The 24,767-nt window shown below is 44.2% G+C and overlaps 1 protein-coding gene across 1 annotated transcript in view; it reads right to left on the bottom strand.

Moving 5' to 3' along the window:
* Positions 1 to 18,565, bottom strand: part of ELAPOR2 (endosome-lysosome associated apoptosis and autophagy regulator family member 2) — a 34,921-nt gene extending 16,356 nt beyond the window's left edge. Inside the window, exons 1-12 of the mRNA XM_075717896.1 lie at positions 18,387 to 18,565; positions 17,616 to 17,763; positions 14,620 to 14,706; positions 12,159 to 12,264; positions 11,354 to 11,506; positions 10,204 to 10,292; positions 6,681 to 6,861; positions 5,810 to 5,938; positions 4,744 to 4,834; positions 2,869 to 2,971; positions 1,361 to 1,498; positions 812 to 1,075 (exon numbers count right to left, since the gene is read on the bottom strand). Coding sequence (XP_075574011.1) covers positions 812 to 1,075; positions 1,361 to 1,498; positions 2,869 to 2,971; positions 4,744 to 4,834; positions 5,810 to 5,938; positions 6,681 to 6,861; positions 10,204 to 10,292; positions 11,354 to 11,506; positions 12,159 to 12,264; positions 14,620 to 14,706; positions 17,616 to 17,763; positions 18,387 to 18,550 — 1,653 coding nt within the window. The 5' untranslated portion in view covers positions 18,551 to 18,565. The remainder of the gene's footprint in view (positions 1 to 811; positions 1,076 to 1,360; positions 1,499 to 2,868; positions 2,972 to 4,743; positions 4,835 to 5,809; positions 5,939 to 6,680; positions 6,862 to 10,203; positions 10,293 to 11,353; positions 11,507 to 12,158; positions 12,265 to 14,619; positions 14,707 to 17,615; positions 17,764 to 18,386) is intronic.
* Between the last annotated feature and the right edge of the window lie 6,202 nt (positions 18,566 to 24,767).

Below are 24,767 nucleotides of genomic sequence, written 5' to 3'. Positions count from 1 at the left end.
TTAAGGTCAGAGGGGAACTTTGTCCTATTCCTGTAATTCACCTTTCCCTTGGGAGAATTCCCATTCCTGTTTCAGTCCCTTGCAATCACATATCAGGACTTTAATGTTCCCTAAGCCTGGCCTTTCTGCTGTCTGCTGCATTAGCCAAGAAAATGCAGAGTTTCTTGCTTTGCTTTGCTGTGGGTGGTTTTAGGATCCAAATGTCCCAGCTTAAAGCCCTGTAGATAGACCAGAACATGGCCTCAGTTACACCTGCATCATGCAAAGGAAACACAAGAAAGAGCTCAAGAAACAGGGAGAGGATATGAACCCAGCTGGAGAAAGCAGAATATGAACAAATTGGAGCAGTTCTTCAAGTCCTTGTGCAGCTCCTTGCCAAAGGATGTTCCACATGATAAACGCTCATCTAGGCTTAAGGGCAATTTCATATAAGAGGAATTTGTTACAGGTTTTTAAAGGCACAGAAACATCAGCCAATGAGGAAGTCCCTGAGTTTAAAACAGCAGAAGTCTGGGACAGTTGTAGGTGGAAGTACTGTATATGCTTGCCCTGTTCTTACACTGTCCCCAGTAGAGCTTCTTGAAATGAACCTTTTTTTGAGCCGGTGTGGTCAATTTTATCTTCTTATTGCATATTTGCAAAAAGAAATTAGACTAGGGACGTATTTGGAAGAGTGGGATCATTGGTTATAATTATACTCCAATGCTCACAAGGCACATGCCTGTAGGAAAGCATGAAACCTGGCCCTTTGAGTGTTTACATCCCAGTAAACCCTGTCTGCCCATTGCTCAGAGACACTCGGTTTCTGTACCTTGGTGCTCTTGCTGCCAGGCCCACATGGGACACAGGCTTCCCTGCCGTAGACCTGGTGGATGGACAGGAAGGTGTTGGCTGGACACTCCTTGCACTGGCTGGTCTCTTTCTCGATGTAGTGTCCCGCTGGGCAGGGCACGCAGGATGAGCCAGACTGCTCAGAGCCCAGCGCACAGGCCCGGCAAGAAGAGGCAACTCCATCCACTGCGTTGGTCACCGTGATGGAATAGATCTTTGCCATGTCATTGATGAACTGTCTGCTCTGGAACAAGAGCCAAGGAAACCACCCTGGTGCCATTGCGCCACTGGATGTGGACACTAATCACAGCAGTGTGCACCAGGGCACTGGCTCAGGGATCGACTCATGCATGCGCGCATCTGTCAACACAGATGGTCTATCCACAGCTGCCTCTTAAGGGACACTATATAGTGACAGCCACTCACCCTTTACAAGAAGCCTGTGAGCTTCAATGGAGGGCAAGAGCCCTGGCAGTGAGTGTCCAAGGAAAGCTGTGCTGTAAAGCCCTGTACATAAAGAAGTACTTACATCTTGGCCCTCGTTTATTCTCTGAAAGGCCCAGGTGAATGTGAAGGAAGCGTTTTTGGAGATGATGTGAGTGTAGGATTGTTTCTCTTTACTTCTTTCCCATGATTCCACCACATTGGTATTTTTTCGATTAACATCCTATAAAATGGGCATAAACTTTTTTTTTTAAAGCAAAAAGTGTGGTCATATTACACTAAACACTAGTGGTTTATAATACAGAGATTAATAAGGACTTTACAATTGCATTTAACATTTAATAAAGGAAACCAAACATATTTATTCTGTTTTGCATCACTGGCAAATTTTTAATTGAGAATAGGTGTCTATTCCAAAAGATGCTCTAGTTCACACAACAGTTAAGTTCAAAGTCCTATAGCACGTTATAAACATTATGAAGAGAGATTCAGCACAATGGTTCTTTCAGATTTGAAATTCTGGTTTTGTATAAAACATGTGGGTACCAAAGCACAGAGAGGGAAGGCCAAAATTCAAAGAAAAATTGTAGTTTCTGCCATCTTCAGATACCAACTTTGTTAGTGTATCTAATGAAACAGAACTGAGGCCAATAAGACAGCAGCAAAGTTTACACAAGAAAAACCTCTTCAATTTATGTTCGTGTTTCTTATTCTCCATCAGCTGTAAATGTTCCAGTGAAAGATGCCTTTCCTTTAAAACAGATACCTTTAAATTATCACTAAAGGCAGATTCCTTTAAATTACCACCTAATTTCCACTTAATTCTCCTTAAATTAAGAGCAAATTCCTTTAAAGTACCACTAAATACAAAAAAAAGAAAGAACCAGCTTCCCTTTGCAATGGCAGGGGCAAGACAACTGTTGCAGATCCAGTTACCTTCCTCAGCTGATGGACTTTCAATAAGCAGATGAGGAAAGTAAAAAACACAGCCCTTCGCTTTCCCAAACAAATGTCTGTCTGCTGCCCTGCTGATTCTCCAGGTCACTGACAGGATCAAAAATAAATTTCCAAATGTTCTGTTTCCCATCCCTTTTTCCCACATCTTGACTTGTGACTCTAATAAACTTCTGGAGGCTAACTCAACTGCACAAGAGATACTGAGAATTTTATCTGTTGGTTTAACAAGGGAAAATTTGGCTCTTTGGTGTCCAGTGATTTCTTTTAAAATAAACAGATAACCAGGAATGGTTCACAGCTCATGTGGTGGAGGAATTTCACTAGGTCATTCATTAAATCATAGAATCATAGAATGCTTTGGGTTGGAAGGGACCTTGAGAGATCATCGAGCCCAACCCCCCTGCAGTAAGCAGGGATTGAACCTGTGAACTTGGCGTTATTAGCACCGTGTTCTAACCAACTGAGCTAACCCAGCTGGTCAGTCCTTCCTGCAAGGGCACCGCAGATATTAAACTAATGTCATACTTAATCTTAGTCATAATAAAACAAGTGCAACTAATCACGCCTATGTAGAGGTATTAAAGTGACCTGTGGAATACCAGGCTCGGTCCTCAGTCATTGAGAGGTCTCACTTACCGCCATAAAGTACAGCACACAATCTGCTGAACAGATGGTCTCAAAAATAAAAGTAATCCGTCCTAGTTCTGACCCAGTTGCTCCTGTCACCGATGTCGGAGGTCTGTTTAACAGAGAAGGAACGAAACATTTACAAGGTGCTCTCCAGACAGGCAGCAGTCAATCCTTCAAAGTGCTTCTCGTACAACATGGAAACCATCAAACTCCTGTCACATAAAACCTGTCCTTGCAGAACTGTGGAGGCCAGGTTTGCACAGCAGCTCTGCACTGGGCATTGGGCACAGCAAGATTATTTTTTAAGTGTCTGACTTCTTTATAGAATCATAGATTCATAGAACCATAGAATTGTTTAGATTGGAAAAGACCTTTAAGATCATCCAGTCCAACCGTTAACCTAACATTACCAAGTCCACCACTAAACCAGTTAAGGGTAGAGTAATAATTAACTTCATGTTTCCTGGCTTGGTGGCTGGATTATTTTTTAATTAAAGTAAAACTAGGAATCAGTAAGGTTGGAAAGGCCCTCTAAGTTCATCAGTCCAACCGTCAATCCAACACCACCATGCCTACTAAATCATGTCCCAAAGTGCCACGTCTACACGTTTTTTGAACACCTCCAGGGATGGTGAGTCCACCACCTCTCTGGGCAGCGTGTTCCAATGGTTGACTACTCTTTCCATGAAGAAATTTTTCCCAATACCCAATCTAAACATCCCCTGATGCAACTTGAGCCCATTTCCTCTTGTCCTATCGCTAACTACTTGGGAGAAGGGACCAACACCCACCTCACTACAACCTCCTTTCAGGTAGTTGTAGAGAGCGATAAGGTCTCCCCTCAGCCTCCTCTTCTCCAGACTAAACAACCCCAGTTCCCTCAGCCACTCGTCATAAGACTTGTGCTCCAGACCCTTCACCCTACCTTTATGGTACAGTTCCCTCATAACCAACACCTAAATTTGACCGTATTGGTAGGGAATCTTATTGCTTAAATGCATTACATGCTTTAAGTGGCTTACACTGATTTAATTCCATCTACCCTCCACTGGTGGGAGAGGCATTCAGGAGTTTCGTATAAACTAGAAGCATTCAGGGTGCTCCCCTGCAAAGTACTAAACAGTAAACTGCGACACACCAAACTTTTCCACGGACATGTTTCTTGCTTCTCTCTTATTTTCATTGCTGTTTGCCCATACTGTAAAATAAAAATCAGGGTTTGCTCACTGGGTGTAAGAAGTCACAACCCCCCTCAGCTGAGACAAAGCAAAGGGAGGGTGAGGTTCATTTTGCCGTACCTTACCTGTCTTAATAATTGGCACCTGTCTGAGCTAGGAGTCTAAGCTCACTCTTTTAACAAAGAAGAGGCACAAACACCTCAAGCAGCTAACTCATCCTGTCTGAGGCTCCAGGAGAGGTGAAATGTCCTGTTCTCCTGCGGTGCCTGCATGTCTCCACTGGCTCCAGGGGAAGCTCAGACTCTGCAGGCTGCCCAGAGCCACAGCGCAAAGTAATGTGGGTTTCTGTAAAACACCTTCAGGGCAGGCACCAGTATACACTCCATGGCAGATTTAGCCGGTTACTTTGGGATAATTTAGAAACAGAGGGATAGGAATATTTTTTCTCTGTTTCTGGACCGCCAACCAGCTGGCATCTCAGACTGAAGCAAGCACTGCTGAAAACCAAGGTCTTACAGAATAGTCTGCTGCAATGGGCTGACTGGGGACACAGGAATAAAATCAAAGTTTCCCTTTGTCTCTCATTTGTGACCTCATTTCACTTCAGAAAAGAAAACCCTGTTCATTCCAGGGATAATGTGAAATAGGTGTAAGAGACAGAGATAAATGAGAAATAGATCAAAAAAAAAATCCTGTTCCTTACTTAAATCCTGGGATGTGAAGGTTCAAGATAAGATAGTCATTGTCAGAGCCTCCTGCCCCACTCTGGATGTGATCACCAGCCACCTCCCAACCTTCACAGGACAAAAAAAGAAAAAAAAAATCAAGAAATGGATGGTTTCTGGGTCATATGGCAAAAAAATTTCAATGTTACCACAGTTTTTTAAGCAATTCAGTATTTTAGTACATTTTAAAGATGTCTGTTATAAACTATAGAGCAGTATAATAATGCTTTTGAATGAAAAATTTTAGTAATTGTATGAATTGCTGATTTTATAGGCAAACGTCACCTTGAAATCAGCAAAGCAATTGAAATTCCCCAACCTGTCCTGTGCAGCTCAAGGGGGATGATCCATCTGATCTCCTCCAGCCTTAAAACATATGAATCAATGAATCTCTGTGTTAAACGTTAAGCATATACTTCAGTGCCCTTTTGCTCAACACGCGTAATTCAAAGCTTGAGTTACATCAGCCTGACAGGGCAGATCAGGCTGAGGAAAATCTCTTAGAGAAGGCAAGAGGTGGGAGAAGTCCCGAACGGGACCACTTTCACCAGTGAGCTGTGACTGCTCTCTGCTGCAATCTTAGCACATGTGCAGAGAGAAATCTCTGAGTGCTAAATGAATAAAGATCACAGGCTTTAATTAAGTTTGCCAAAAGAAGTATGTGTGACCTCAAAGGGCATAGTCATCATAAAACATGAAAGGAGATAAACTAGAAAGAAGTCAAATAGTTGGGTTTTTTTCAGTAGGGATATTCATATGCATCAAAGTCTATGGTGGGATAGGTTCTTGGCTGAGGGGACTTCACATAGGCTGCAGCTCCTGCCCTCTTTTGGTATAGAAGAAAATTTTTTTATTTCTTCTTTGTGATATTGTAACATTGCTTCCTACAGGAAATTTCAAGCCTGGTACAATTAAAGAAAAGGGGGGAAACTGTGTTGTGACTCACGTAGCAAAGAGCATATTCATTTTGATGAGTGCTCCATTACAACAGTGATCAGCGCAGGAGAAAGACAGGCGGGTAACAACACAGGGAGTTTGGCTCACCGTTCATCCCATCGCACTTTGAGTTGCCGACATTAAAGCAAGACGTCTTCATGTTGCCTGGTAGGATGTTCCACCACTTGTACTCAAACCCAAGAGCTGGTTCAGTCCCAGCAGGGCAGGCTTTGCACTCTGCAGGGTGAGAGGGTGGGAAAGGAAATCACATGGCCAAAGCGCATCTCAAACAGTGTTTTAAAGAACATAGACATTACTTTTTTACTCTTTGGGGAAAGTAATGAGCAAAGAAAATAATTTATTTCTTTAAACAGCAAAACACTTATCAGAACCAGGAGTGGAAACAAGACCAGCATTTTATAAATTGAAGATCATAACCTCGTGGTAAGTAATCTGCAACTGATCCCCCAAGCCACACTTCCTTTTTAATGGCTTCAGCTGAGGGTTTGATCATACTGGTAAACATGAGTTCCCACAAAATGCTGTAGGTGACCACCGGGCCAATATATCTCAGAAACAACAAGCCAGAGTTTAGGCTAGACAACATTGGCAGGGTACTCATCTGACAGTGCTTAAAATAAGATTTTCACAGGGAAGAACTTGGCATGGACAGGAGAATGGGTGAGGAGGAATTACTGACTGTAAAAGTTCTGATTCCCTTCTCAGAATCCTTTAAAATAACCCTCAGGATGTTTATATCAGCCAAGAAATGCACCCAGAACACCACCGGTCAACTTAGAGCAGCAATCTCTGATAAGGAAGGACTTCAGAGAGAAAACAGATATCCAACTCCTCTCTACAGTGTTATTTATTAAGTATTTTATGCAAAATAAACTCTGATCATGTGTCTTTAAACTAAGTCACATGCAAGCAGACAACTGCTTCTGGGGACACAAGCAATTTTTTTGTGGACTCCTACCCTGTGTCCCATCCGAAAATGTGCCTGGTGGGCAAGGAGTACAGGAAGATGAGGCATTGTTGTAAAAGCCAGGATTGCAGGGTGGACAATCCTTCCTCTCTCCAGAAGGAGGTAGGGTCAATGCATCAGGGATATCCTCTCTGCAGATTTTGGGTTCAATCCATTTGTACATGATCTGAGTCTGGAAGGAGAAGACACATGGTGTGTTAGAAAGCTTTAGGACTAGAGGCACCAGTCAAGGTCCCCCTTGTAAATTAAATTAGGGTATTCCCAATCTTTTGGGCCAAAGCCAGACCTTGCACATCCAGGGCAATAAAGGGAAGGGCAGAGAAGGAAAACAGAAGTGACTGGGTTCACAGGCAATTCCAAGATTTCAGGCCTTAAGAGCAAAGCAAAAATATGAAGCTTAAAACAATTACTACTGTTCATTCCTATTTATCTAGTGGAATTTCCCATGAAAGTGTTTCTGAGGAACATCAGATAAATAATTCTAACTGCATAAGCAATCTCTGCATTTTAACAATAGTAACCCAAAATATAACTTCTGCATTATAAAATCCTATCAGAAAGGTGTCTGTTAGCAGAGAACATCATCACAAGTTCTGCATTTTTTCCATACTGGCCTGTTCTTTGGGAAGTTCTTGATTTCTCTCCAGCTGCTTTCACCTACTGAGCAAATGCCAAAACCAAACAGAACACTTCCAGCCCCTCTCCAGTCCCTCCACATTACATAAGGAGCAGTCTATGAACACTAACATGAGTCAGTCCTTGGCATTACTGTGTACAATGGTATCATCTCTCTGACATCACCTCTCTTTGATGAGACACAAGTTTTCTGACTTCAGGAAAAGGCTTAGGTGAGATGCATCACCTGTGGTGTTGCGTTTCAAATTTCATCTGTCTTGGGGTATATTCCTGAAAGAGTTTAATATCTCAAGGCAAAAATTAGTTCAGTTCAGAGCTGAAAAACCCAACTGGCAAGACTTTAACCCGGCTGGGTACTTCAACCCTTTGGTCTGAGCAGTGCAATCAGGAATCCTTGAGGCCAGAGGCATGGGTACAGAGGTTGACAGGGGAGATTTCACTTTATGAATTTGGTTAAGGGCCCTGAGCATATGCCCCTGCCATCCTGGGCACTGAGCTGCTTGCACTCAAGTTGAGCACTCTGATAACACAGAGCTGTTCAAGAAGTATTGACCAGCTTTGAACCTGTTTAAAAAAAAGCTGGAAGAAGCTTCAGTACAGGCTCAGGCCTCAGCTCCTTGGAGCTGCAATTAAGCTGAGGCTCTTGCCCTTTGTGCCTGACTGCGCTGCGTTGCAGCCATGCCTGTGACAGGTCAGGTACCCTGGCTGATCCACACCCTGACTGACCCATGGGCTTGATGTCCCAGCTTGACATTGGTCCTGCCTCATCACTATGGACTTGTCTGGCAACCTCTGCCAAATTTGGTCACAGTCGTTGGGTCTGTTTTGTTCACTTTGCTCAGGTACTGTGGTACTACTCCTGCTGTCAGTGGCATCTGCCTCTGCCTGCCTTACTGTCACACGTGGCTCCTGGCTCCCCATCCCTTATGGGTCAGTCTGCCCTTGCTGCTCCTGAACACTTACAGGATTTTCTAGTATATTGCTCCAGAAAAGCTTCAGCAGCATCAGGGTGCACAGCATTTAAAACAAAAAGGATCAGAAGCTGATGAAGTACCTGTGCAGTTGCCCAGAGCCCAGACACACTGTACATACTAAAGTAACCCTACTGCATCTGAGCAGAGAGAAAAGGGTCAGAGAGTGCCCACAGCCACACAGGTGAGGGTTTCTAAGACTAGGGCTGAAGCAATCAGCCCAGGACTTTTAAAGCAGTAGATAGGTGAAAAGTCAACAGGAGTCAAGTGCCTAAATCTCCTGAGGCCCCTTCTACACATGGAGTGGGGACAGCAGGAGAGAGACAACAATTTCATGTCCAGTGAAAAACCTGATTGATTTTAGTAAGCCATGGATCACTAGGCCTTTAGGCTGGTGCTTTACAGCCACTGTTCACCTGAAATTAGGTTGCAGAGTCAGGCCCTCTCATTAGACTGCATCACATGGAGAGATGGCTGGGGAGCATGGCAAACCTGGACTGATTTCCAGAGATGCAGAGCACTAAGTGGTGAAAGCAGTCCTGAAAACTCAGCCAGTATCTGTGCGTCTATGACACATGTTGTTGCAACTGGAAGATGAAGGGTGTCTGCAGAAGGCCCACTTTGTATTCTGACGATGTCCATCAGTGAAGGGAAAAGCCATTGAGGAGGCAGGGAAAGGGTCAACGGTGGGAGCTTGTTCAATGCCAGGGAGCCTTGAATTGCACAGAGCAGTGACAGGGTAATCCGCAGGAGGCTGCAATTAAAGCAGTACCTGGGGAGGTAGCAGTGAACACTACTGCTAATTCCTCGAGTCATTACAGGAAGTTAACAGAGCAAGAATCAGTGAGTCAAGACCAGGTTGCAGAGCCTGACAGCTCTGGGGCTAAACTCACTGATGTTTCATTATTAAACTGGCTGACGAGGAGACTCCAAAATAATCCATCCTGCCAGCAAATATTAGGCCAGCAACCTACAGGTGCTATGGATTTTGACTACTTGCCATCCCATCCGGATCTAGGAGAGATGGGAAAGAGAAGAAAAGAGACAAAAGAGGCCTAATGTGTCGACACCTCTGTGGGCTCCATATCCCAGTAAATAGGAGTTTCTTCTCCAAATCCCACCAAAATCCCCACTTGACTGCTGGGACAAAGGGCAGGAGAGCTCCAAAGCCAGGCTGCTCCACCAGCAGGTCTCTCTATGAGAGATCCAGTGGATCTAAGATCTCTGGGTGAAACAATCTGCTGAGAGTCCGGGTGTTTTGAGGCATCCCATGAGGCAAGCACATTATTAGCAGCTAAGCTCTGCTGCTGCACATGAAAACTCCCAGGCTATGTATATACCATTATTTCAACAGATGGCTCTTCTTTGATGCTAAAACTAAAGGATATGATACACATCTTATCTATGCAGCCCAACACTCTTCCACCTGAAATAGGTATGGTCATGTCCAATGCTCCTGTGCCATGGTAGCACCTGAATCATGCCTCGGCATTGCTGGGACAGGGCAAGTTGTCACAAGCCAAAAGTGTGCCAGGAAATCACTAACAACTAAACAGTAGGGTTTGTTCTGGGACAGTACTTCACCCTGTGCTTCAACCCTGTTTTTTTTATGAGCGTGGAGGTAGCACCAGTGACCCAGTTAGACTAATCACAAGTACAAGGAGCTTAGCATTTTACAATGACAGATCCCTTAAGCAGACCCATGACAGGCAGATTCTTACAGATGGATAAGTGCTGGAGAGAAAGCAGCTAAAGGACAAGTCCAAAGCCTCAGAGAGATTCAATGCTGGAAACAAAACTTGGAAGGCAATTGGGAAAGAGATTCCTAGAAACCCTAACTTGTTTTCAAATCAAGAGATCACAGTAAGCTCAGTCAGCTTAAAAATAGTATCATGCCTTCTACTTACTTTTCCTTCCTTATCACACGGGGTATGGATCTGGAAAAAGTCTTTGTTTGTGCATGGAGGACGCTCTATACACGCACTGGATCCCTCATCTAAAAAGAAAGGGCAAGGAACAGGATGTTAAACTATCAAATGGTCCCTGGAAACAGCCATAATGAACTTCAAATCTGGAGATTAAAGTGAATCAGCAGAAAACTACAAAACAAGAATGAAAAATCAAACTCTTAGTGGAGTCTACATGAACCTTCCCCTGAAGAGAAGGAGGGGACAGGGAAAATACCAGCTATGCTTGTACTGTCATACTGAAATTCATTGATTCAGCGTAACCAGCGAGTCACCCAAACACTCATGCCAACCCTTCACCTTCAAGCAGTAATTTGTGTAGTTTGCCAAGCATGGAAATATGTTCTCACTTGATAAGAAACAAAAACACTCTAAGCCATTATAAACCTCCTTACAACACTGGCCCAGTTTTTCTTCTCCCCAGATGTTTTTGTAAAATTCCCATTCCCATCATGAGCACAGGCACAGGTCTCCAAGCATTTGCCATAATCTGTGATCGCAAGTTCTATGGTCAGTAACTGATTCTTCAAAAACTTTCTTATAAAACAAGCACAAGGAAGAAAACTGAAGACATTTTACCATAAAGAATGGATTTTGCCCCTAACCACAGCTGGGAATGCAGAGGACTTTGGGGACTAGGGTTTGCAACTAGATCACCACATCTTCCAACCACAGGGGAGGCAGGGACCGGCCGGGAGAGGATTTGGACAGGAGACTCCTAGAAATATGACAAGTCTGAAGGCAGTAATGAAGCCAGTTCAGGTCTTTGTCAACTGATAACACAAACTACCACGAGAGGGCACAGCACGACTGTTTTTATCCTTCAGAAGAACTGTTCCCTCCGAGGTCACAAAAGATCTCCATCCCTTTATGTTAGTGTAGGTGATCCTAGCCAAGACCAAGTGTGGCCCATTATGTCTATACGTGCCCTCTGCAGCTTTTGGGAAGCCCCATCTTCATTTCCCCTTTGCATATCAACTGGAGACTAAACTTAATTGATAAAACCATTCTCACACCTGCACACAGAAACAGCTTACGACCTTACGTACTCAGACTTTTCTGGTTTTGCTTATCTGTTTTATTTATGTACCTGCATAATATATTTCTTCTTTACACTTGGTGCATTCTTTAGCTCCTTTCTCAGAATAAGTATTTCTTGGACACACCTGGCAGCCAGATGAACCTGGTTTGTCACTGAAGGTACCAGGCTTGCATGCGAAGCATTCAGATGTATATGCAACTCCTGTAAGGTAAATTACAGGTAAAGCACTGAAATACAGAGAGGTATGATGCTCCATAACTACTGCCTACCTGCCTATGGGGGAAAGCAAGGCAGCTGGATAACACAGCTTAAAAATCACGGGCTTTCACCACTCATGTTAGACACTTTAGCTTTGCTGACTCATGATAGGTCTTTAATCTTTTCTCCTCAATGCAAGTCTGACCTGTGCAAGAACCTTATATGACACTCCAAGCTTGATTACACTTAGAACAGGACCAAAAGAGCAATCCCAGATTAATTAAATGATTTAAACAGTAATTTAACTATTACTGTTATGATGAATATGTCCATCTATTTATCACTGTTGAGAAGCTAACTGATAAGCATGGTCTTTCTATACTAAATAAAAGAAAACCTGTTTATTCCTTTTCTCTCTATTTGCTAAGCCAGTCTTCTCCAGTAGACGGCATCATTTACCAGCTAAATTAATTTTTCAGCCTTTCCCTGACAGTATGAAGTTTTGCTGTTCTGTTTCTACACTTTAGATGAGGAGACGGGGAACAATGAGGCTAAAAAAGCCACTTCAGTGCTGTAGCCATACGAGTAGAAATGGCACTTGGCAGACACTGTGACAAAAGAGTGAGATAAGACCTAAAAGGCAAATATCACTTACCTTCAATTGTGATGTTTTTCACCAGAACTGGTTTTACTACTTTGGACCCCATGAGAATCCCTGTTGTTCTCCAGTATAAAATATTGCTACCTGATTTCAGAGTTACCTGCAACAATATGCATGACAGTTAGTGGGCATCCCCTCACCGAGCAATTGTTCTATTTCTTACTTCCATTACTCAGATTTCTTGCATCCTAGCAGCAATTCTGGCTTTTTCTAAGCTGCTTAGTGAGTCAAGAAGTAATGGGAAGATAGCTAGACAGATGCTGTAGAGACATCTCTGAGGAGTGCCAAAGTGGTTTTAGTAAAAAAGCTGCTCGACACCCCAGTTTTATGGAAAAACACCAAGAGCTGCTTCTACCCTGTTGTAAGCAGAACTGTGAAAAAGCTGTTCCTGCCTTTATCCAGCTACCCCTGGCACTCGGGAGCTTTTATCATCAGCTCTATGTTCAGATATAGTCAATCAGTTTGTTTTTAAAGCCTTGAGATACACTTTTATAAAGAAACTCAACATGACCCAGAGTTCAAAAATCCAGGCTCACAAGTAAGTTTTGTTTATAGGCTTTAAAAATGAAGCTATGCCTGCATATAAAACTACAGCATCATGATCAGTAAGCCAGGCACAAACCGTGAATATCCCCAGCAGCAGCCCCATCCTTCCTGTTCATTTCTGACCTTGAACGGCAGATGAGATGCAGAAAACAACCCCGTTTCAAACTGTTTTGACCTACTTGCCTTCACAGCGTGGTTCAGCATAACCCCTGTGCTGGCATAGGAAGGGTGGTGGGTTGGTGGCACCATGGCTGGGATAAGGAAGAAGAGGAAGGCAGGACCGCTTCTTTCAGCAGCAGTGTTGATGCCTGCTACCTTCAACTCACCTGTGTAACTACAGCATCACTCTATTACTAAAAGCAGCAGGTTTACCAAGATCCTGCCTGGCGTGCAAAGCTGTACTGTATCTACTAGCCCAGTACAACATGCCTACTGCCAACACAGTGATACAGGCCTGAAGGGGCTATATTTTCACACAAGAGAGATAAACTCTACCAGCATAAGGGTTGAGGATAATGAGATTTACCGCAATGCTGTACAGGCCTGGGTGGACCACAGGTTTTTCTCACCCAGGATAAAAAGTCCAAAAATTCAGCAAAGTGGAGATACAGCATATTGTACCTCCCACTCCCCAAACACCTACTATCCTAGGGGGGCAGAGGAGAGCTGGGTTACCACAGGTAACAGCAGAACTAGGACCATATTGAATTAAACATCACATTGTGTGGTGTAGAGGTACTCAACACCAGCCCCGGTGCAGCAGAACTAGCACGCTGAAAGCAGAGGCTGCAGCAACTGGAAAACTGGGCTCAGAGAAGCTGCCATGACAGGATTTGCAATGCAGACAAAAGCCTCAAGAAGAGCCAGAACAGTCATCTCATGTAGCTCGCATGTCTACACTTCAGCCAAGCATCCAAGCAACCTTCATAGTCAGTGGAGACACTTGCTCATCCCGGACAATGAGTTCAGATGCCACCATCTCCCATGCAGATACTGTCTACATCTCTCAGCTCACCCAAGTCAATGCCTTGGCCTTGGATCTACCTCTCAGCCTGTACCACTTACCCGTCCTCACCCAGTTCTCTTGCCTTCCGATGGGACTCGCACGGGGCTTGCACCTGAGCTAACAGGCAGTGCCAACCAGACCTGGCCCAGGAATACAGTTTCTCCTTCAGGAGGGTAAGCAGACCATGGAAAACAGAGACCACACTCCTGTCTATGCCCATAAAAAGCCTTTGTCTTCTGGCATAATGTCACCTATGCTGGACCTTTGCTGGTATGGCTCTGGGAATTAGGGTATGATGGTTTAGTGGAAGCCAGGCATCACTGTGAGCTAATGAGCTGGTCTACACATGGTCTGTGCACCGAGCAAACTCAGCCAGCTGGGTCACAGGCCAGCCAAAGGGCTACTGCTCTCAATGTGAACACGCTTGTGTCAGTTCTGCAGGAGCCACCCTGGTGCTGCCAGCTTGCTGGGTGCAGTCCAGCTCTTCTGCACACATTTGAGAATAAAATGCCCATCCTGCCTGCCTCCACATACACACACCGCTCCTGCCGCTCTGCTGAGCAACAGGGAATAACCTCGTGTTCTCATGAGCAAACAACTGTTGTAGAAGATTTCAATTACAATCATGCAGAGTGACTGTAGCATATGGATTTGCATAAATCTATTTAAACTCATAAAGCACTTTATTCAAAGCCCAACAAAATCAATACAAGGTCTTGCATCTATATCATTTGCTTTGGGATCAGCCCCTTACAGATCTCCGTGGCTTTGCCCACAGCACTAGGAAAGCTGTGCTTCTTCAGAGGCATTCACAGGAACTGGCCCTTATTTGCTCTTTGGTCAGAGGAAATCACATTTATAAATGGGAAAAGAGCTTCATGAAGGAATTTTTTGCACACTTACAGAGTGAGAGCCCCACTCCCCATTGTCTGTTAGCTTCACCCACTTGTCTGCTGTGGACTCCATCTCTTTGCACTGGTCATTTTGTATCTGTTAATTAAAAACACAAGATCAGTGACCACAATCAGATGCATCTCTCTGTCAGTATAATCACTGCCAGCAGGGAATGATAGGATTCAGCTTTGTTCCCCTTGTCTACATGTTTAGGACAGCAGCTGCCTTATTTGTGGCAAAAAAACCCCAACTTTCAAAACCTGCTAGCAGCTTAACAGTGCCTCCAATGACCACCTCTGAGGCAGATGGAAGAAAAGAGCAGGAGGAGAAGATGTCAGCCTTGTCCTCTCACTGTCTGGCCAGACTTGGATGCTGAGCATCTTGTCTTGGCTGCCTCCTCCTTCTCCTGAGCCCACCAAGATCCAATTCTCTACAATCCAGAGGCCACGGGCTTCTAAGTCAGAGGGGAGGTAGAAGTGGACAGGCCAAAGCTAGAAGGCAAACTGCTTTCTCTGCAGCCAATATCTGCCTCGTCTTTGGCTCCCTGCCACCTCACCTCACTAGGGATGAGACTAACATTATCAAGGCAGAGGCAGCATGCCATGGAGAGTCTTCCCTGGCAGAGGTGTGAGGTTGACTGTCCCTCACCCAGGTCCAGCACAGTTCAGCAGCCTTTCTTTGCAGCAGGCTTTGGTGCATGGCCTCACAGCGGTCCACTTTCTTCTCATAACTGTCTTTGAAGAAAAAGTATGAAGTCCCTTTGAGGCACGAGTTCAATTACTCAGCTTTTATTCTACCAGGGACAAAGGCCAGTTCAACACTTTCAGAAGACCTGGGGTCAAGCATCTTCCTCAAAGCATGCACATCAAGATTGAAATAAGTTGCATAACCCCACATCCTCCAAAGCATCTGTGCACTTAATTCCCATATAGATCAACAGCACTAAGGAAAAGAGGTGAGAAGAAGCACCTAAGTAGAAGGTAGATCCCTAATTATCTTGTGCAATCTGAGCTACAGCATCTTTGTGCCTCAGTTCCCATCCGCAAAAAGGAGATAAGAATATAGTCTCTTCTCACGAGGTGTAAAGGGCTTCAATATGTAAAAAGAGCCTGGGAAGGGCAGGCTGCAGAAGCACTGATTATCTAACAAGGACTGTCCACACTTGCTTCCCATGTTTGAGGACATCACAGTATAGAAGTGAAATGGCTAAATAATACTGCCTCCACTGTCTGTTATCAAAGTGCAATAGATTGCACTGATGCAGCAGCACAAGGGTGCCTCCAGCAGGTTATTTTTGTCCTCCTTTCCCATCTTTGCTAAGGATAAGGATACTTTGCACTTTTCTCCAAGCTTCAAGAAACATTAACCGACACCAGCTGAGGCTTCGCACTCCTGTGAGATACCATGATCTGTATTTTTCAGATGACAACCAGAGCTTACCAGACAGAGAGGCAGTAACAGAAGAGATTGAAAAATTCCAGTCAACTCCTGCTCTGAGTTGCCCTCTCATTAATTTTTTTTCTGTCCCAAATGGCAGGCACGACATGCCAGGGAAAGCAACCTGTTGGTGAAACCTTCTAAAGCATCTCAGTGATGTGGAGCATCTGCACTGCACTGCAAAGCCTGGTGCTGGAAACCCCCTGCTCCCTGGACCCCAACCAGTCTATCCACGTGGGCAGAGCAGGGCTGTCCTTCCCATTTGGGTCCCTGCTGGTCAGATTGTGTTAGTGTCCTGGTTTCGGCTGGGATAGAGTTAATTTTCTTCCTAGTAGTAGGCACAGTGCTGTGTTTTGGATTTAGTAGGAGAAGAATGTTGATAACACGCTGATGGTTTAGTTGTTGCTGAGTACTGCTTATGCTAGTCAAGGACTTTTCAGCTTCCCATGCTCTGCCAGGGGCACAAGAAACTGGGAGGGGGCACAGCCAGAATAGTTGACCCAAACTGGCCACAGGGCTATTCCACACCATATGGCGTCATGCTCAGTATATAAACTGGAGGGGGTTGGCTGGGGAGCAGTGATCGCTGCTCGGGAGCTGTCTGGGTATCGGTCGGTGGGTGGTGAGCAATTGTATTGTGCATCACTTGCTTTGTATATTATTATTATTATTATATTGTTACTATTATCATTAGAATTTTACTTTATTTCAATTACTAAACTGTTCTTATCTCAACCCAGGAGTGTTTCTCACTCTTACTCCTCCGATTCTCTCCCCCATCCCACCGGGGCAGGGGGAGTGAGCGAGCGGCTGCGTGGTGCTTAGTTGCTGGCTGGGGCTAAACCATGACAATTAGTAATTTGGGTACAGTGTGGTGCAAGCCCAGCCAGGCTGCTCCCATTTCAGAGCTAATGACCCCCAGCCCCTCCATTTCACAGTGCAGGCATGTCCTCAGAGCCTAATTCCTACTGAAAGTCATCTGAATTTTTACTCCTAAATCTCTTTGGAGAACTGTTGTTTCTGGTTTCTAGTTTTTGTTTGGGTTGTTTTTTGGTTTTTTTAAGGATCACCCTTAAAATCTCTTCTCCTGCTTTTCTTTTCATCTTAATTTTTATGACCCAAATTGACGTAAAACTAAAGCTAAGGTTCCCACATACTAATGCCTTGGAGCACCTCAGATTCTGGGTGCCTACCTTGGAAGAAGTCTTTTTAAATGTCAAGTCCCTTCAAAGGCATCTCAAGTCAAACACCCCCAAACTGAAGCGTCTACCACCAACGGTTGTCTCATAAAAGGCTGAACTAACAGGGGCAGTCATGACCCCTAATGGAAAAATCCCAGTGCATGGTAGATAGGATCAGTTTAGCCTAAGTTTTGAAGCTGAAATAAATGCCAAAAAGCAGCAGAAGGGACAGAAAGAGAAGAAGATTTTTTTTTTTTATCTTGTTCAGGAATAACAAGCTATGGACATATGGGGAATGTAAAGGGAGCAAAAAGCTGTTTCTAATGGTCTTTATCAGGATTGAATTCTTACAGTATAAGGTTGGATTCAGCATATAAAATGCCTTACAAAAAATTCAAAGAAGATGTTGTTGTCAATATACTGGTATTCGAAGAAGACAGAACCGGATTTCTTCAGGTGCACAGCGTAGATGAGAGAAACTGTACAATCATCTCTGTTTGACTCTATGTAATTCCCTCGAGGTATCCATGAAGAGCTGATGAACATAAACAAAACAAGCCTCAGCTGAGGTCACAGACACTGAGGAGACTTTTCTTACATTACTATACAAAAACATGTTACTTCATAAAGAACCCAGAATCCCACAATAGCTAACTGCAGTGAATTTATAACTTTATTACTGGATTCCCATTTATTTTTCGTGTAAATATAGTACTTTTCATTAAAACTGTTCATGGGAAAAGATATGGTACTAGAAATTTAGGAGCCAGCCAATACAGGAAAAGTTTATTATCTATAGGTTCAACATAATATTAATTATACTCAGAAACAGCCTTCTGCAACCACTATGGGTCTCTAAATAGGCTGTGAAAGTACCTTTTAGCCATATTTACTATACCATGACCCTGGAGCTTTCCAGCTACAAATAAGAGCAGCTCCAGGCTGGTCTTAGACTCACTAGCTGCTGATGAGCCCAAGGAGACTTTGATGACAGCAAAGAAATGGCAAAAAATTTTGCATTCCAGCTACTTGTTTGCCGTTACTAGGGCTGGTTACCCTCTGGAGAGCTTAGATAAGTCATTAAGCTGGCTTTGTGCTGCTGAGCTGTCTCAGGTTTACCCATGGCTGCGTAACCCAGGTGCAAATGGAACTTCTTACTTGTTGCAGCTGTCGGCTTTATTCTCAGCCGAGCCAACTGCTGTGTCCATGAAAGTCGCCACGTTGGAGAATCCTGCCGGGAGCTCATCCCACTCGTCAAACTTGATCCCGCTGCCCAGCGAGTAGGTCCCTTCTGCACATTTGCTACACACCTGGTTCTTCATCTCCAGGTACTCACCAGAGGCACAGGAGAAAGCTGGGGAGACAATCATTTCCAACGTATAAATGGAGAAATTAATCCCAATTAATTTCCATTAATTTTTTTGCCATTTAATTAATTAAGAGTGAACTGTCACTAAAGGGGACCAAATGGGAATGCCCCAGCCCCAGGAACACAAGAGCTGAACTACCAATATTGGCTACAAAATTGAGATGTTCACCAGTTCCTGTTTTTTCACCGACGTGGCAGCACTGAAACCAAATCTCAGATGATGGCTCCTGATTTGCAGCTTGCCTCCATTGGCAAAACAAGGTTTTAGAAGTGAAATGTCTACCCACAGACTGTGTCCAAAAGCATTTTGTCAAAATGTGGGCTTGTAATACAGTTCTCCTCACCCCTGCTCACCCACCTGTTACACCTGGAACTCAATTAAAATCACCAGCACCCGAGAGCCAGAGCAGACTCCTCTCACCCACCTGTATGGTAGCTAAGAAGAGTGCACAGCAGCACACTGACTGTAATGTAACACTACAAACCTCAGCTGAGAGCTGCAGACCTAATCCAAGGCACTCTCCACATTTCTCCTCACATGGGCTGCCTACAAAGCCTTGAACCTCTTGCCTGATACACCAGGTGGTCTTGGAAAAGATCACCAATGGGCCTGTGTCTTGCGAATGGGGATCTTTGACTGGGGTGATATTAGCATGCTGAAATAGTAAACCCTGGTTGCCAGCACAGCAAAGACAGTACCCAAACTTATGTAACTAGGGGAAGTATAATTCAGAAGGAATGTTCACAAAGTGCTTTTTTTAATGATGTCTTTAAAATGACTTAGTCCACATAACTATATACCCCTTATTCCAGTCTGATCACATCTCTGCCTGCTAAGGGAAGAATATTCCCATTATATGGAGGAAACCTGGACAGCAGCTGAAGTCCTGTATGCCCACAGAGCTGCATGTCTATGCTAGGAATCATAACTCCTGCCTGAACGCTCATTTCAACGGCAGACCATCCCGCTTTTCCTCAGCCCCATGCCGTACCGCGTCCTCTCTGAGACTGAACATCCCAGATGGAAAACAAATGAGTGCTTTCTGCAGCACATAGTCTTTCTTATGTTGCTTGCAGATTTTTAAACTTAGCTGTGCCAGGTTAGCCAAAGCGGGATTCAGAGCAATGCACACAACTCATATCCCAAGAAATGGTGGGATTTTTTTACTGTTTCATGCATGCCACATTGTGCAGTGACAGATATTTCATAAACTTACTTTAAGATACGTAACTCACAGGCTGAGAAACTGTAGAATGAGATCAGACTGCTAGCCCAAGTGGTGAAACTGGCCCAAAACAACTGACACCAGCTGAAGTCCCAGCATATGCTGGGACTTTCATAGATGTGCTGATGTTTATCTAACTGCAGAAGAACTTGCTTGACTGTAAATACTTTGATAAAGTCATGGCTGCATAACACCAATTTCCATCTGAATCCAACTGCAGTTCAGGCTCCCATTTCTGTGTGGGTTCTCACAGCATTTCTTTGTATAATTGTCCTTGACGGGCAGCAGTGGAATGCAGATAAAAGTCCGTTTTGATGGAAAGATCTGCCAAAGGCTCATTTTTCCCTCTTGGTCATATCAACATACTCTGAATTTGAATGAGTGGACTTCAAGCCAACAAATCTGTTTTTCTAACCTTGTTGCTCACTCGTGATGGACCAAGAAGGAAACTAGGCAGAAGCCTAGCAGGGACCAGTGCTGGGGTGGGTATATACAAGGAAATCCTGCCGCAACAGATTTGTGTGAAAGACTGACAGACAGGCAAAAAATCCACCCTCAGCGAGGGCAAGTGGTTTTTCTGTAGGCAGTGGCACACAATAGACTGGTATGGCTAACATCCCATCTGGCTACCTCTGCAACCTCAGCTCAAGCCATAGGATGTACCTGCAGCTGGGGTCAGAAGAACAGCTTTATTCAGAGACCTGGAGAAAAGCAGCGAGCACTTCCCCGTGTGCCTGAACTGAAACCACACATTGTACCTTTTCACCTTTCACCACCATTGTACATTTTCACCTTAAATGCATAAAGGTGTCCTGACTCACTGCTTTAGCACTATTAATTAATCCTGCTTTATTTTTTTTTCTTTTGAAGGGTGCAGAGAGAAGCAGTCAGGAAGGAGAGTAAAAAAGCAAGCTCTCTCATGACATACTCAAATCCTTTAAGAGCTTCAACTTTTTTTTTAAAGAAAGTTAAATAGCAAGAACTGGAAAGTGCTGCTTAACCACACGTTCCAGATTTCTGAATTTCAAATAAGGAGTCAGTAACTGTGAGCGATTCACTGCCATAATGAAGACACAGAAGGCAGCAGAGCCTCCTTTTCCATTGCAGTGAGGTTGAGCAGAGATTATTGCTTTAACCAAACTAATATCTTTTAACTCGTTGCAACCTGATCATTTTAGAGAAAAAAAGGGTATAAGAGATGAGGCAGGCTGCCACGCAGGACACTGTCATCCATCGCTCACCTTCCAGGAGAGAGATGAGCCTTTTTCTTATTTAGGTCAGGAATTACTTTCTTTCCCTTTTCTAAGAATCGTATTTCAAAGGCAGCAGCATTTCCCGTCAAAACACATATGCCTGCAAGCACACTAGCTCTAAGCATGCCAGCTGCTTGCCAGGTTCAATTTGGGGCTGAATGTGGCTAATGGCAACATGAACCGCTTTCGACATTGGAACAGGTGCACTGTTTGGTCTCATTCCAGGCAGTCCGGAGTGGCTGGAGGGGAACGGAGAGGAAACACGGCATGTGACGAGCAGAGAGATGGTCTCCTCTCCCAGTGTGGCACAACTTGCTCTTCCAGCAAGGGGGGAGACCAAAAGCCAGGCCAAACCCTCTTAATCTAAGCAGCATCAGTTCAGGAGTCCGCCCCAGCTGGAGGCTGGCAGGATGCGGCCATGCCCAGAGGGACCCTGCAGAGCAGATGTCCCCCATGATGGGCCAGGAGGCACTTGCCCGGCGTGGGGATGGGGCACAGACAGATGATCCGTCCCAGGGCACTGGCACCTTGCCTTGCTTATGGCTGCTCCATCTCACGAAGACATAGCTGAGCACAGATCCAGCACTGATCGGCGACCACTTGTCCACAGAAATGGTTGACATTATGGCAGTGCCGCTGTGTTTGTGGGGGTGACACACGCCAGATGCTGTCAACGGGAAGCACAGCATCACCACATAGGAGGTTAAGGTGTGATGTGAAGTTTCAGGCATCTAAATCATATATTTTAGGTGTGTGCTCTGATTCTTCCTCCACCAAAGCCTCCCTCTTGCTTCAGTCTCCAGAGTTAGTCTCCTGGCTTAGAGGTAGCCTTTGTGAACACTATCTGCCCCTGACCCCAGAGCCCATTTGTTTAAGCATTAGACACTTAATTTTTGCAGAAAATGTGTATTGAATAACTCCTTACATGTCTACCCTGTTTCAGAAAACAGAACTAAGGCTGTTAAACCACATAGGCAATTCTAAAAATCTTTTCCAGAATCAACACTATTGATCCTGTTTGGACATCACTATTCCTCTCCCCCTTGACTGAAAACTTTCCTATTACACCTTTCAAATATCAGTTTGGGTGCTACACACCAACTTACACAGAGCAACGCACGTTGTGAAGACTGAATTTGATCTTTCTTTCTGCGAAAAAGACTGTGAAACACATTAAAAGGTTTCATGATTTGCCCCATCATGGGCGTTTTTAAAACTGGAAGAACATTTCAGAGGCAGTTAGGAACGGCACAACATACTGTGGTGCTGGATATACTGATGCTTTCAGTAGCTCCAGTGAAGCTGATGCAATTATTGGTGATTTGCAGCTGTAGCTTTCTTAAAATAAACACAGAAGAAAAAAGAAATGTTGTGGCTTGTACAGGCGACCAGTCTTGGTCACAAAAGATGCTGTAAAGTACTGTTAGATAGACATTGCCACAGGCAGCCACATACATGCATGCAATAAAGCTGACACCGGATTCACTTCATAAAAAATTAACAAGAGCTACAGTACTAATACCCACCAAAACCATTGTATAAGCCTTGTCAAACAGACCTCATTTCATTCTTTAAAAGAATTACAAGCTGCTTGATAAAGGTGACTGCGTGGATGTAATAGACTTAGGGTTTCTAATACAGTTAACTTAGTTTTGCATGTCATTCTGATGAAGAAGGTAGTACCACACAATACCAGTAAGGCACATCTTAAATGGATTAAGAACTGCCTGAGTAACAAATCTCAGACAGGGCTGTCGGTGGGAAACCATCACTGAGCAGGGAGGAAGAGGGCAGTTCTGCCTGCCCTGGGACCGAGTCTGATGGCTGTCCACATTTTTATCAACGATCTGCAGGCAAATAGAAAAGGAACATTATTAAAATCGGCAAGTGAGAGACTGTTGTCAAGCCTAAGCCCACTCAAAGTCAGCGTGTTTTAACAGTCAAAGGTAAAGACAAGCCACGCTGAAGGCCAGGAGTGCCAGCCCTGCCTGCAGAAGGCTGAAACATATCCTGGAGAGCCGCAAGCCTGAGGGTCAGAGTGGACACACCATCATCTTGACAGCTTCCATTGTCCGAACATGCAAAAGGGCACTAGTGAGATCTGTGGGTATATTTAGAGGTGGAGGTAGAGATGTGTAGGATGAACCGTCTGTAATACAGGCAAGAAGATCATTCTAATACTGAACATATTTGTGATTTGGCATTTTTAAGAGGTCAGTGCAAAACAAAAGGATTATAAATGCTTTTCAAATTAGGGTTAATGTCTTGCAGTGAGATATCTGAAGTGCTTAGTCTATTTAGTTTATCAAAAGAAGATTGAGAGTCAACTTGATTAATACATAGCACCTCCAGAGGGAGAAAACACAGGATCCCACTGGACTCTCTAGTCAGCACAGAACTGTGTAAGAGGAACTGCTTTCTGGAAGCTGAACCCAAATTCAAATTGGAAATAATGCACACATTTTTAATAGGAAGAATGACTGATCGCTGGAACAATCTGTCATGGCATATGATGGACCCTTTGTCTCTCAAGTGCTTCATACCATAACTGGACACCATATGGAAGAAAAGCTCATGCCAAATACAAATTATCAGCCTCAGGATCAGCCTAACTGGATATATTTTAATGGCCTGTGAGGTCAAACTAGCAAATCTAATTAATCCCCCTCCTATTAAACTCTGTGAGTGGAGAGCAATGGTATCTTGCCTCCCTCCTGGGACACACTACAGACATGGAGCATCCTGAAGCAGCAGCCCTGCCCACTGTGTAACCACTTCCAAGGAGTGCTTGCAACAGATTACTTTGCAGGTCTGATAGCACTTTACAATCACTTTGCAGACATGGAAATGGCTCCCTAGAGGGCAAAACAGACCATAAACAGGCTTGCCTCATTTGCCCTTTGACTGCAAGGCTCCAGGGTCACATTCTGCCTTTTAGTACAGCTGTGGCCCTATCAAGTGATTTTGGTGGACTTGGTACATTTCTCTTCTAGTAACTGATCCTATCAATCACATGTTGCTTAACTTTCTGATGCTGGGGTCAGGACAGGCTTATCATGAACACAACTAGACTGACAGAGTAGATCCTCACATGTATATTACTACTCAACTACTTCTGAAGTTTGAAACTTGCCTCTAGAGTCTTTCCTCATGTTGAAGATATCCCAGATATTGCCATGCTGTGAGAGGGATCAGAATAATTGTGATTTCACCAGAAGATTAATCAAAGCTGCCTCAATGCTCTGCATCCTCCAACACCGAACTGATAATATATTCAGTTGCTTCCCTCCTTTATGCAGCCCTGGCCACTCAGTCTTACACCTTCCCTCAGCTAGCTTCCCATCCCACACCACTTGGACCCACTGCTTCTACCTCTATCGCTCTTCTCAGCAGATGTTTTTCTCCAGACGTTTCTCACTTGTGATACCTAAAGCAATTTCAGTTCTTCTGTTTATTCTGTTGCCACTGAGCATGTGCACATTCATGTGTATCCTTCTGTGTCCCCTGGCTCTCATTACATTACAATTTAAAAAAAGACACAGGACTGGATTCTGCTAGATTATAACAACATTAGAAGGGGGTAGCAATGGAGCAATTCTACCTAAACCAGTGGAAATACACAGGAAAAATAATCTCAAACACTGGCTTTCCATCTCTCCCCCCTCCATTCCTATGGTGTTCATCCAAAGCC

Source organism: Pelecanus crispus, chromosome 1, assembly GCF_030463565.1.
Source record: "Pelecanus crispus isolate bPelCri1 chromosome 1, bPelCri1.pri, whole genome shotgun sequence".
In the NCBI taxonomy this organism is placed as follows: Eukaryota; Metazoa; Chordata; class Aves; order Pelecaniformes; family Pelecanidae; genus Pelecanus; species Pelecanus crispus.
The sequence above is the reverse complement of the archived record's forward strand: the minus strand, read 5'-3'. Positions and strand labels throughout refer to the sequence as shown.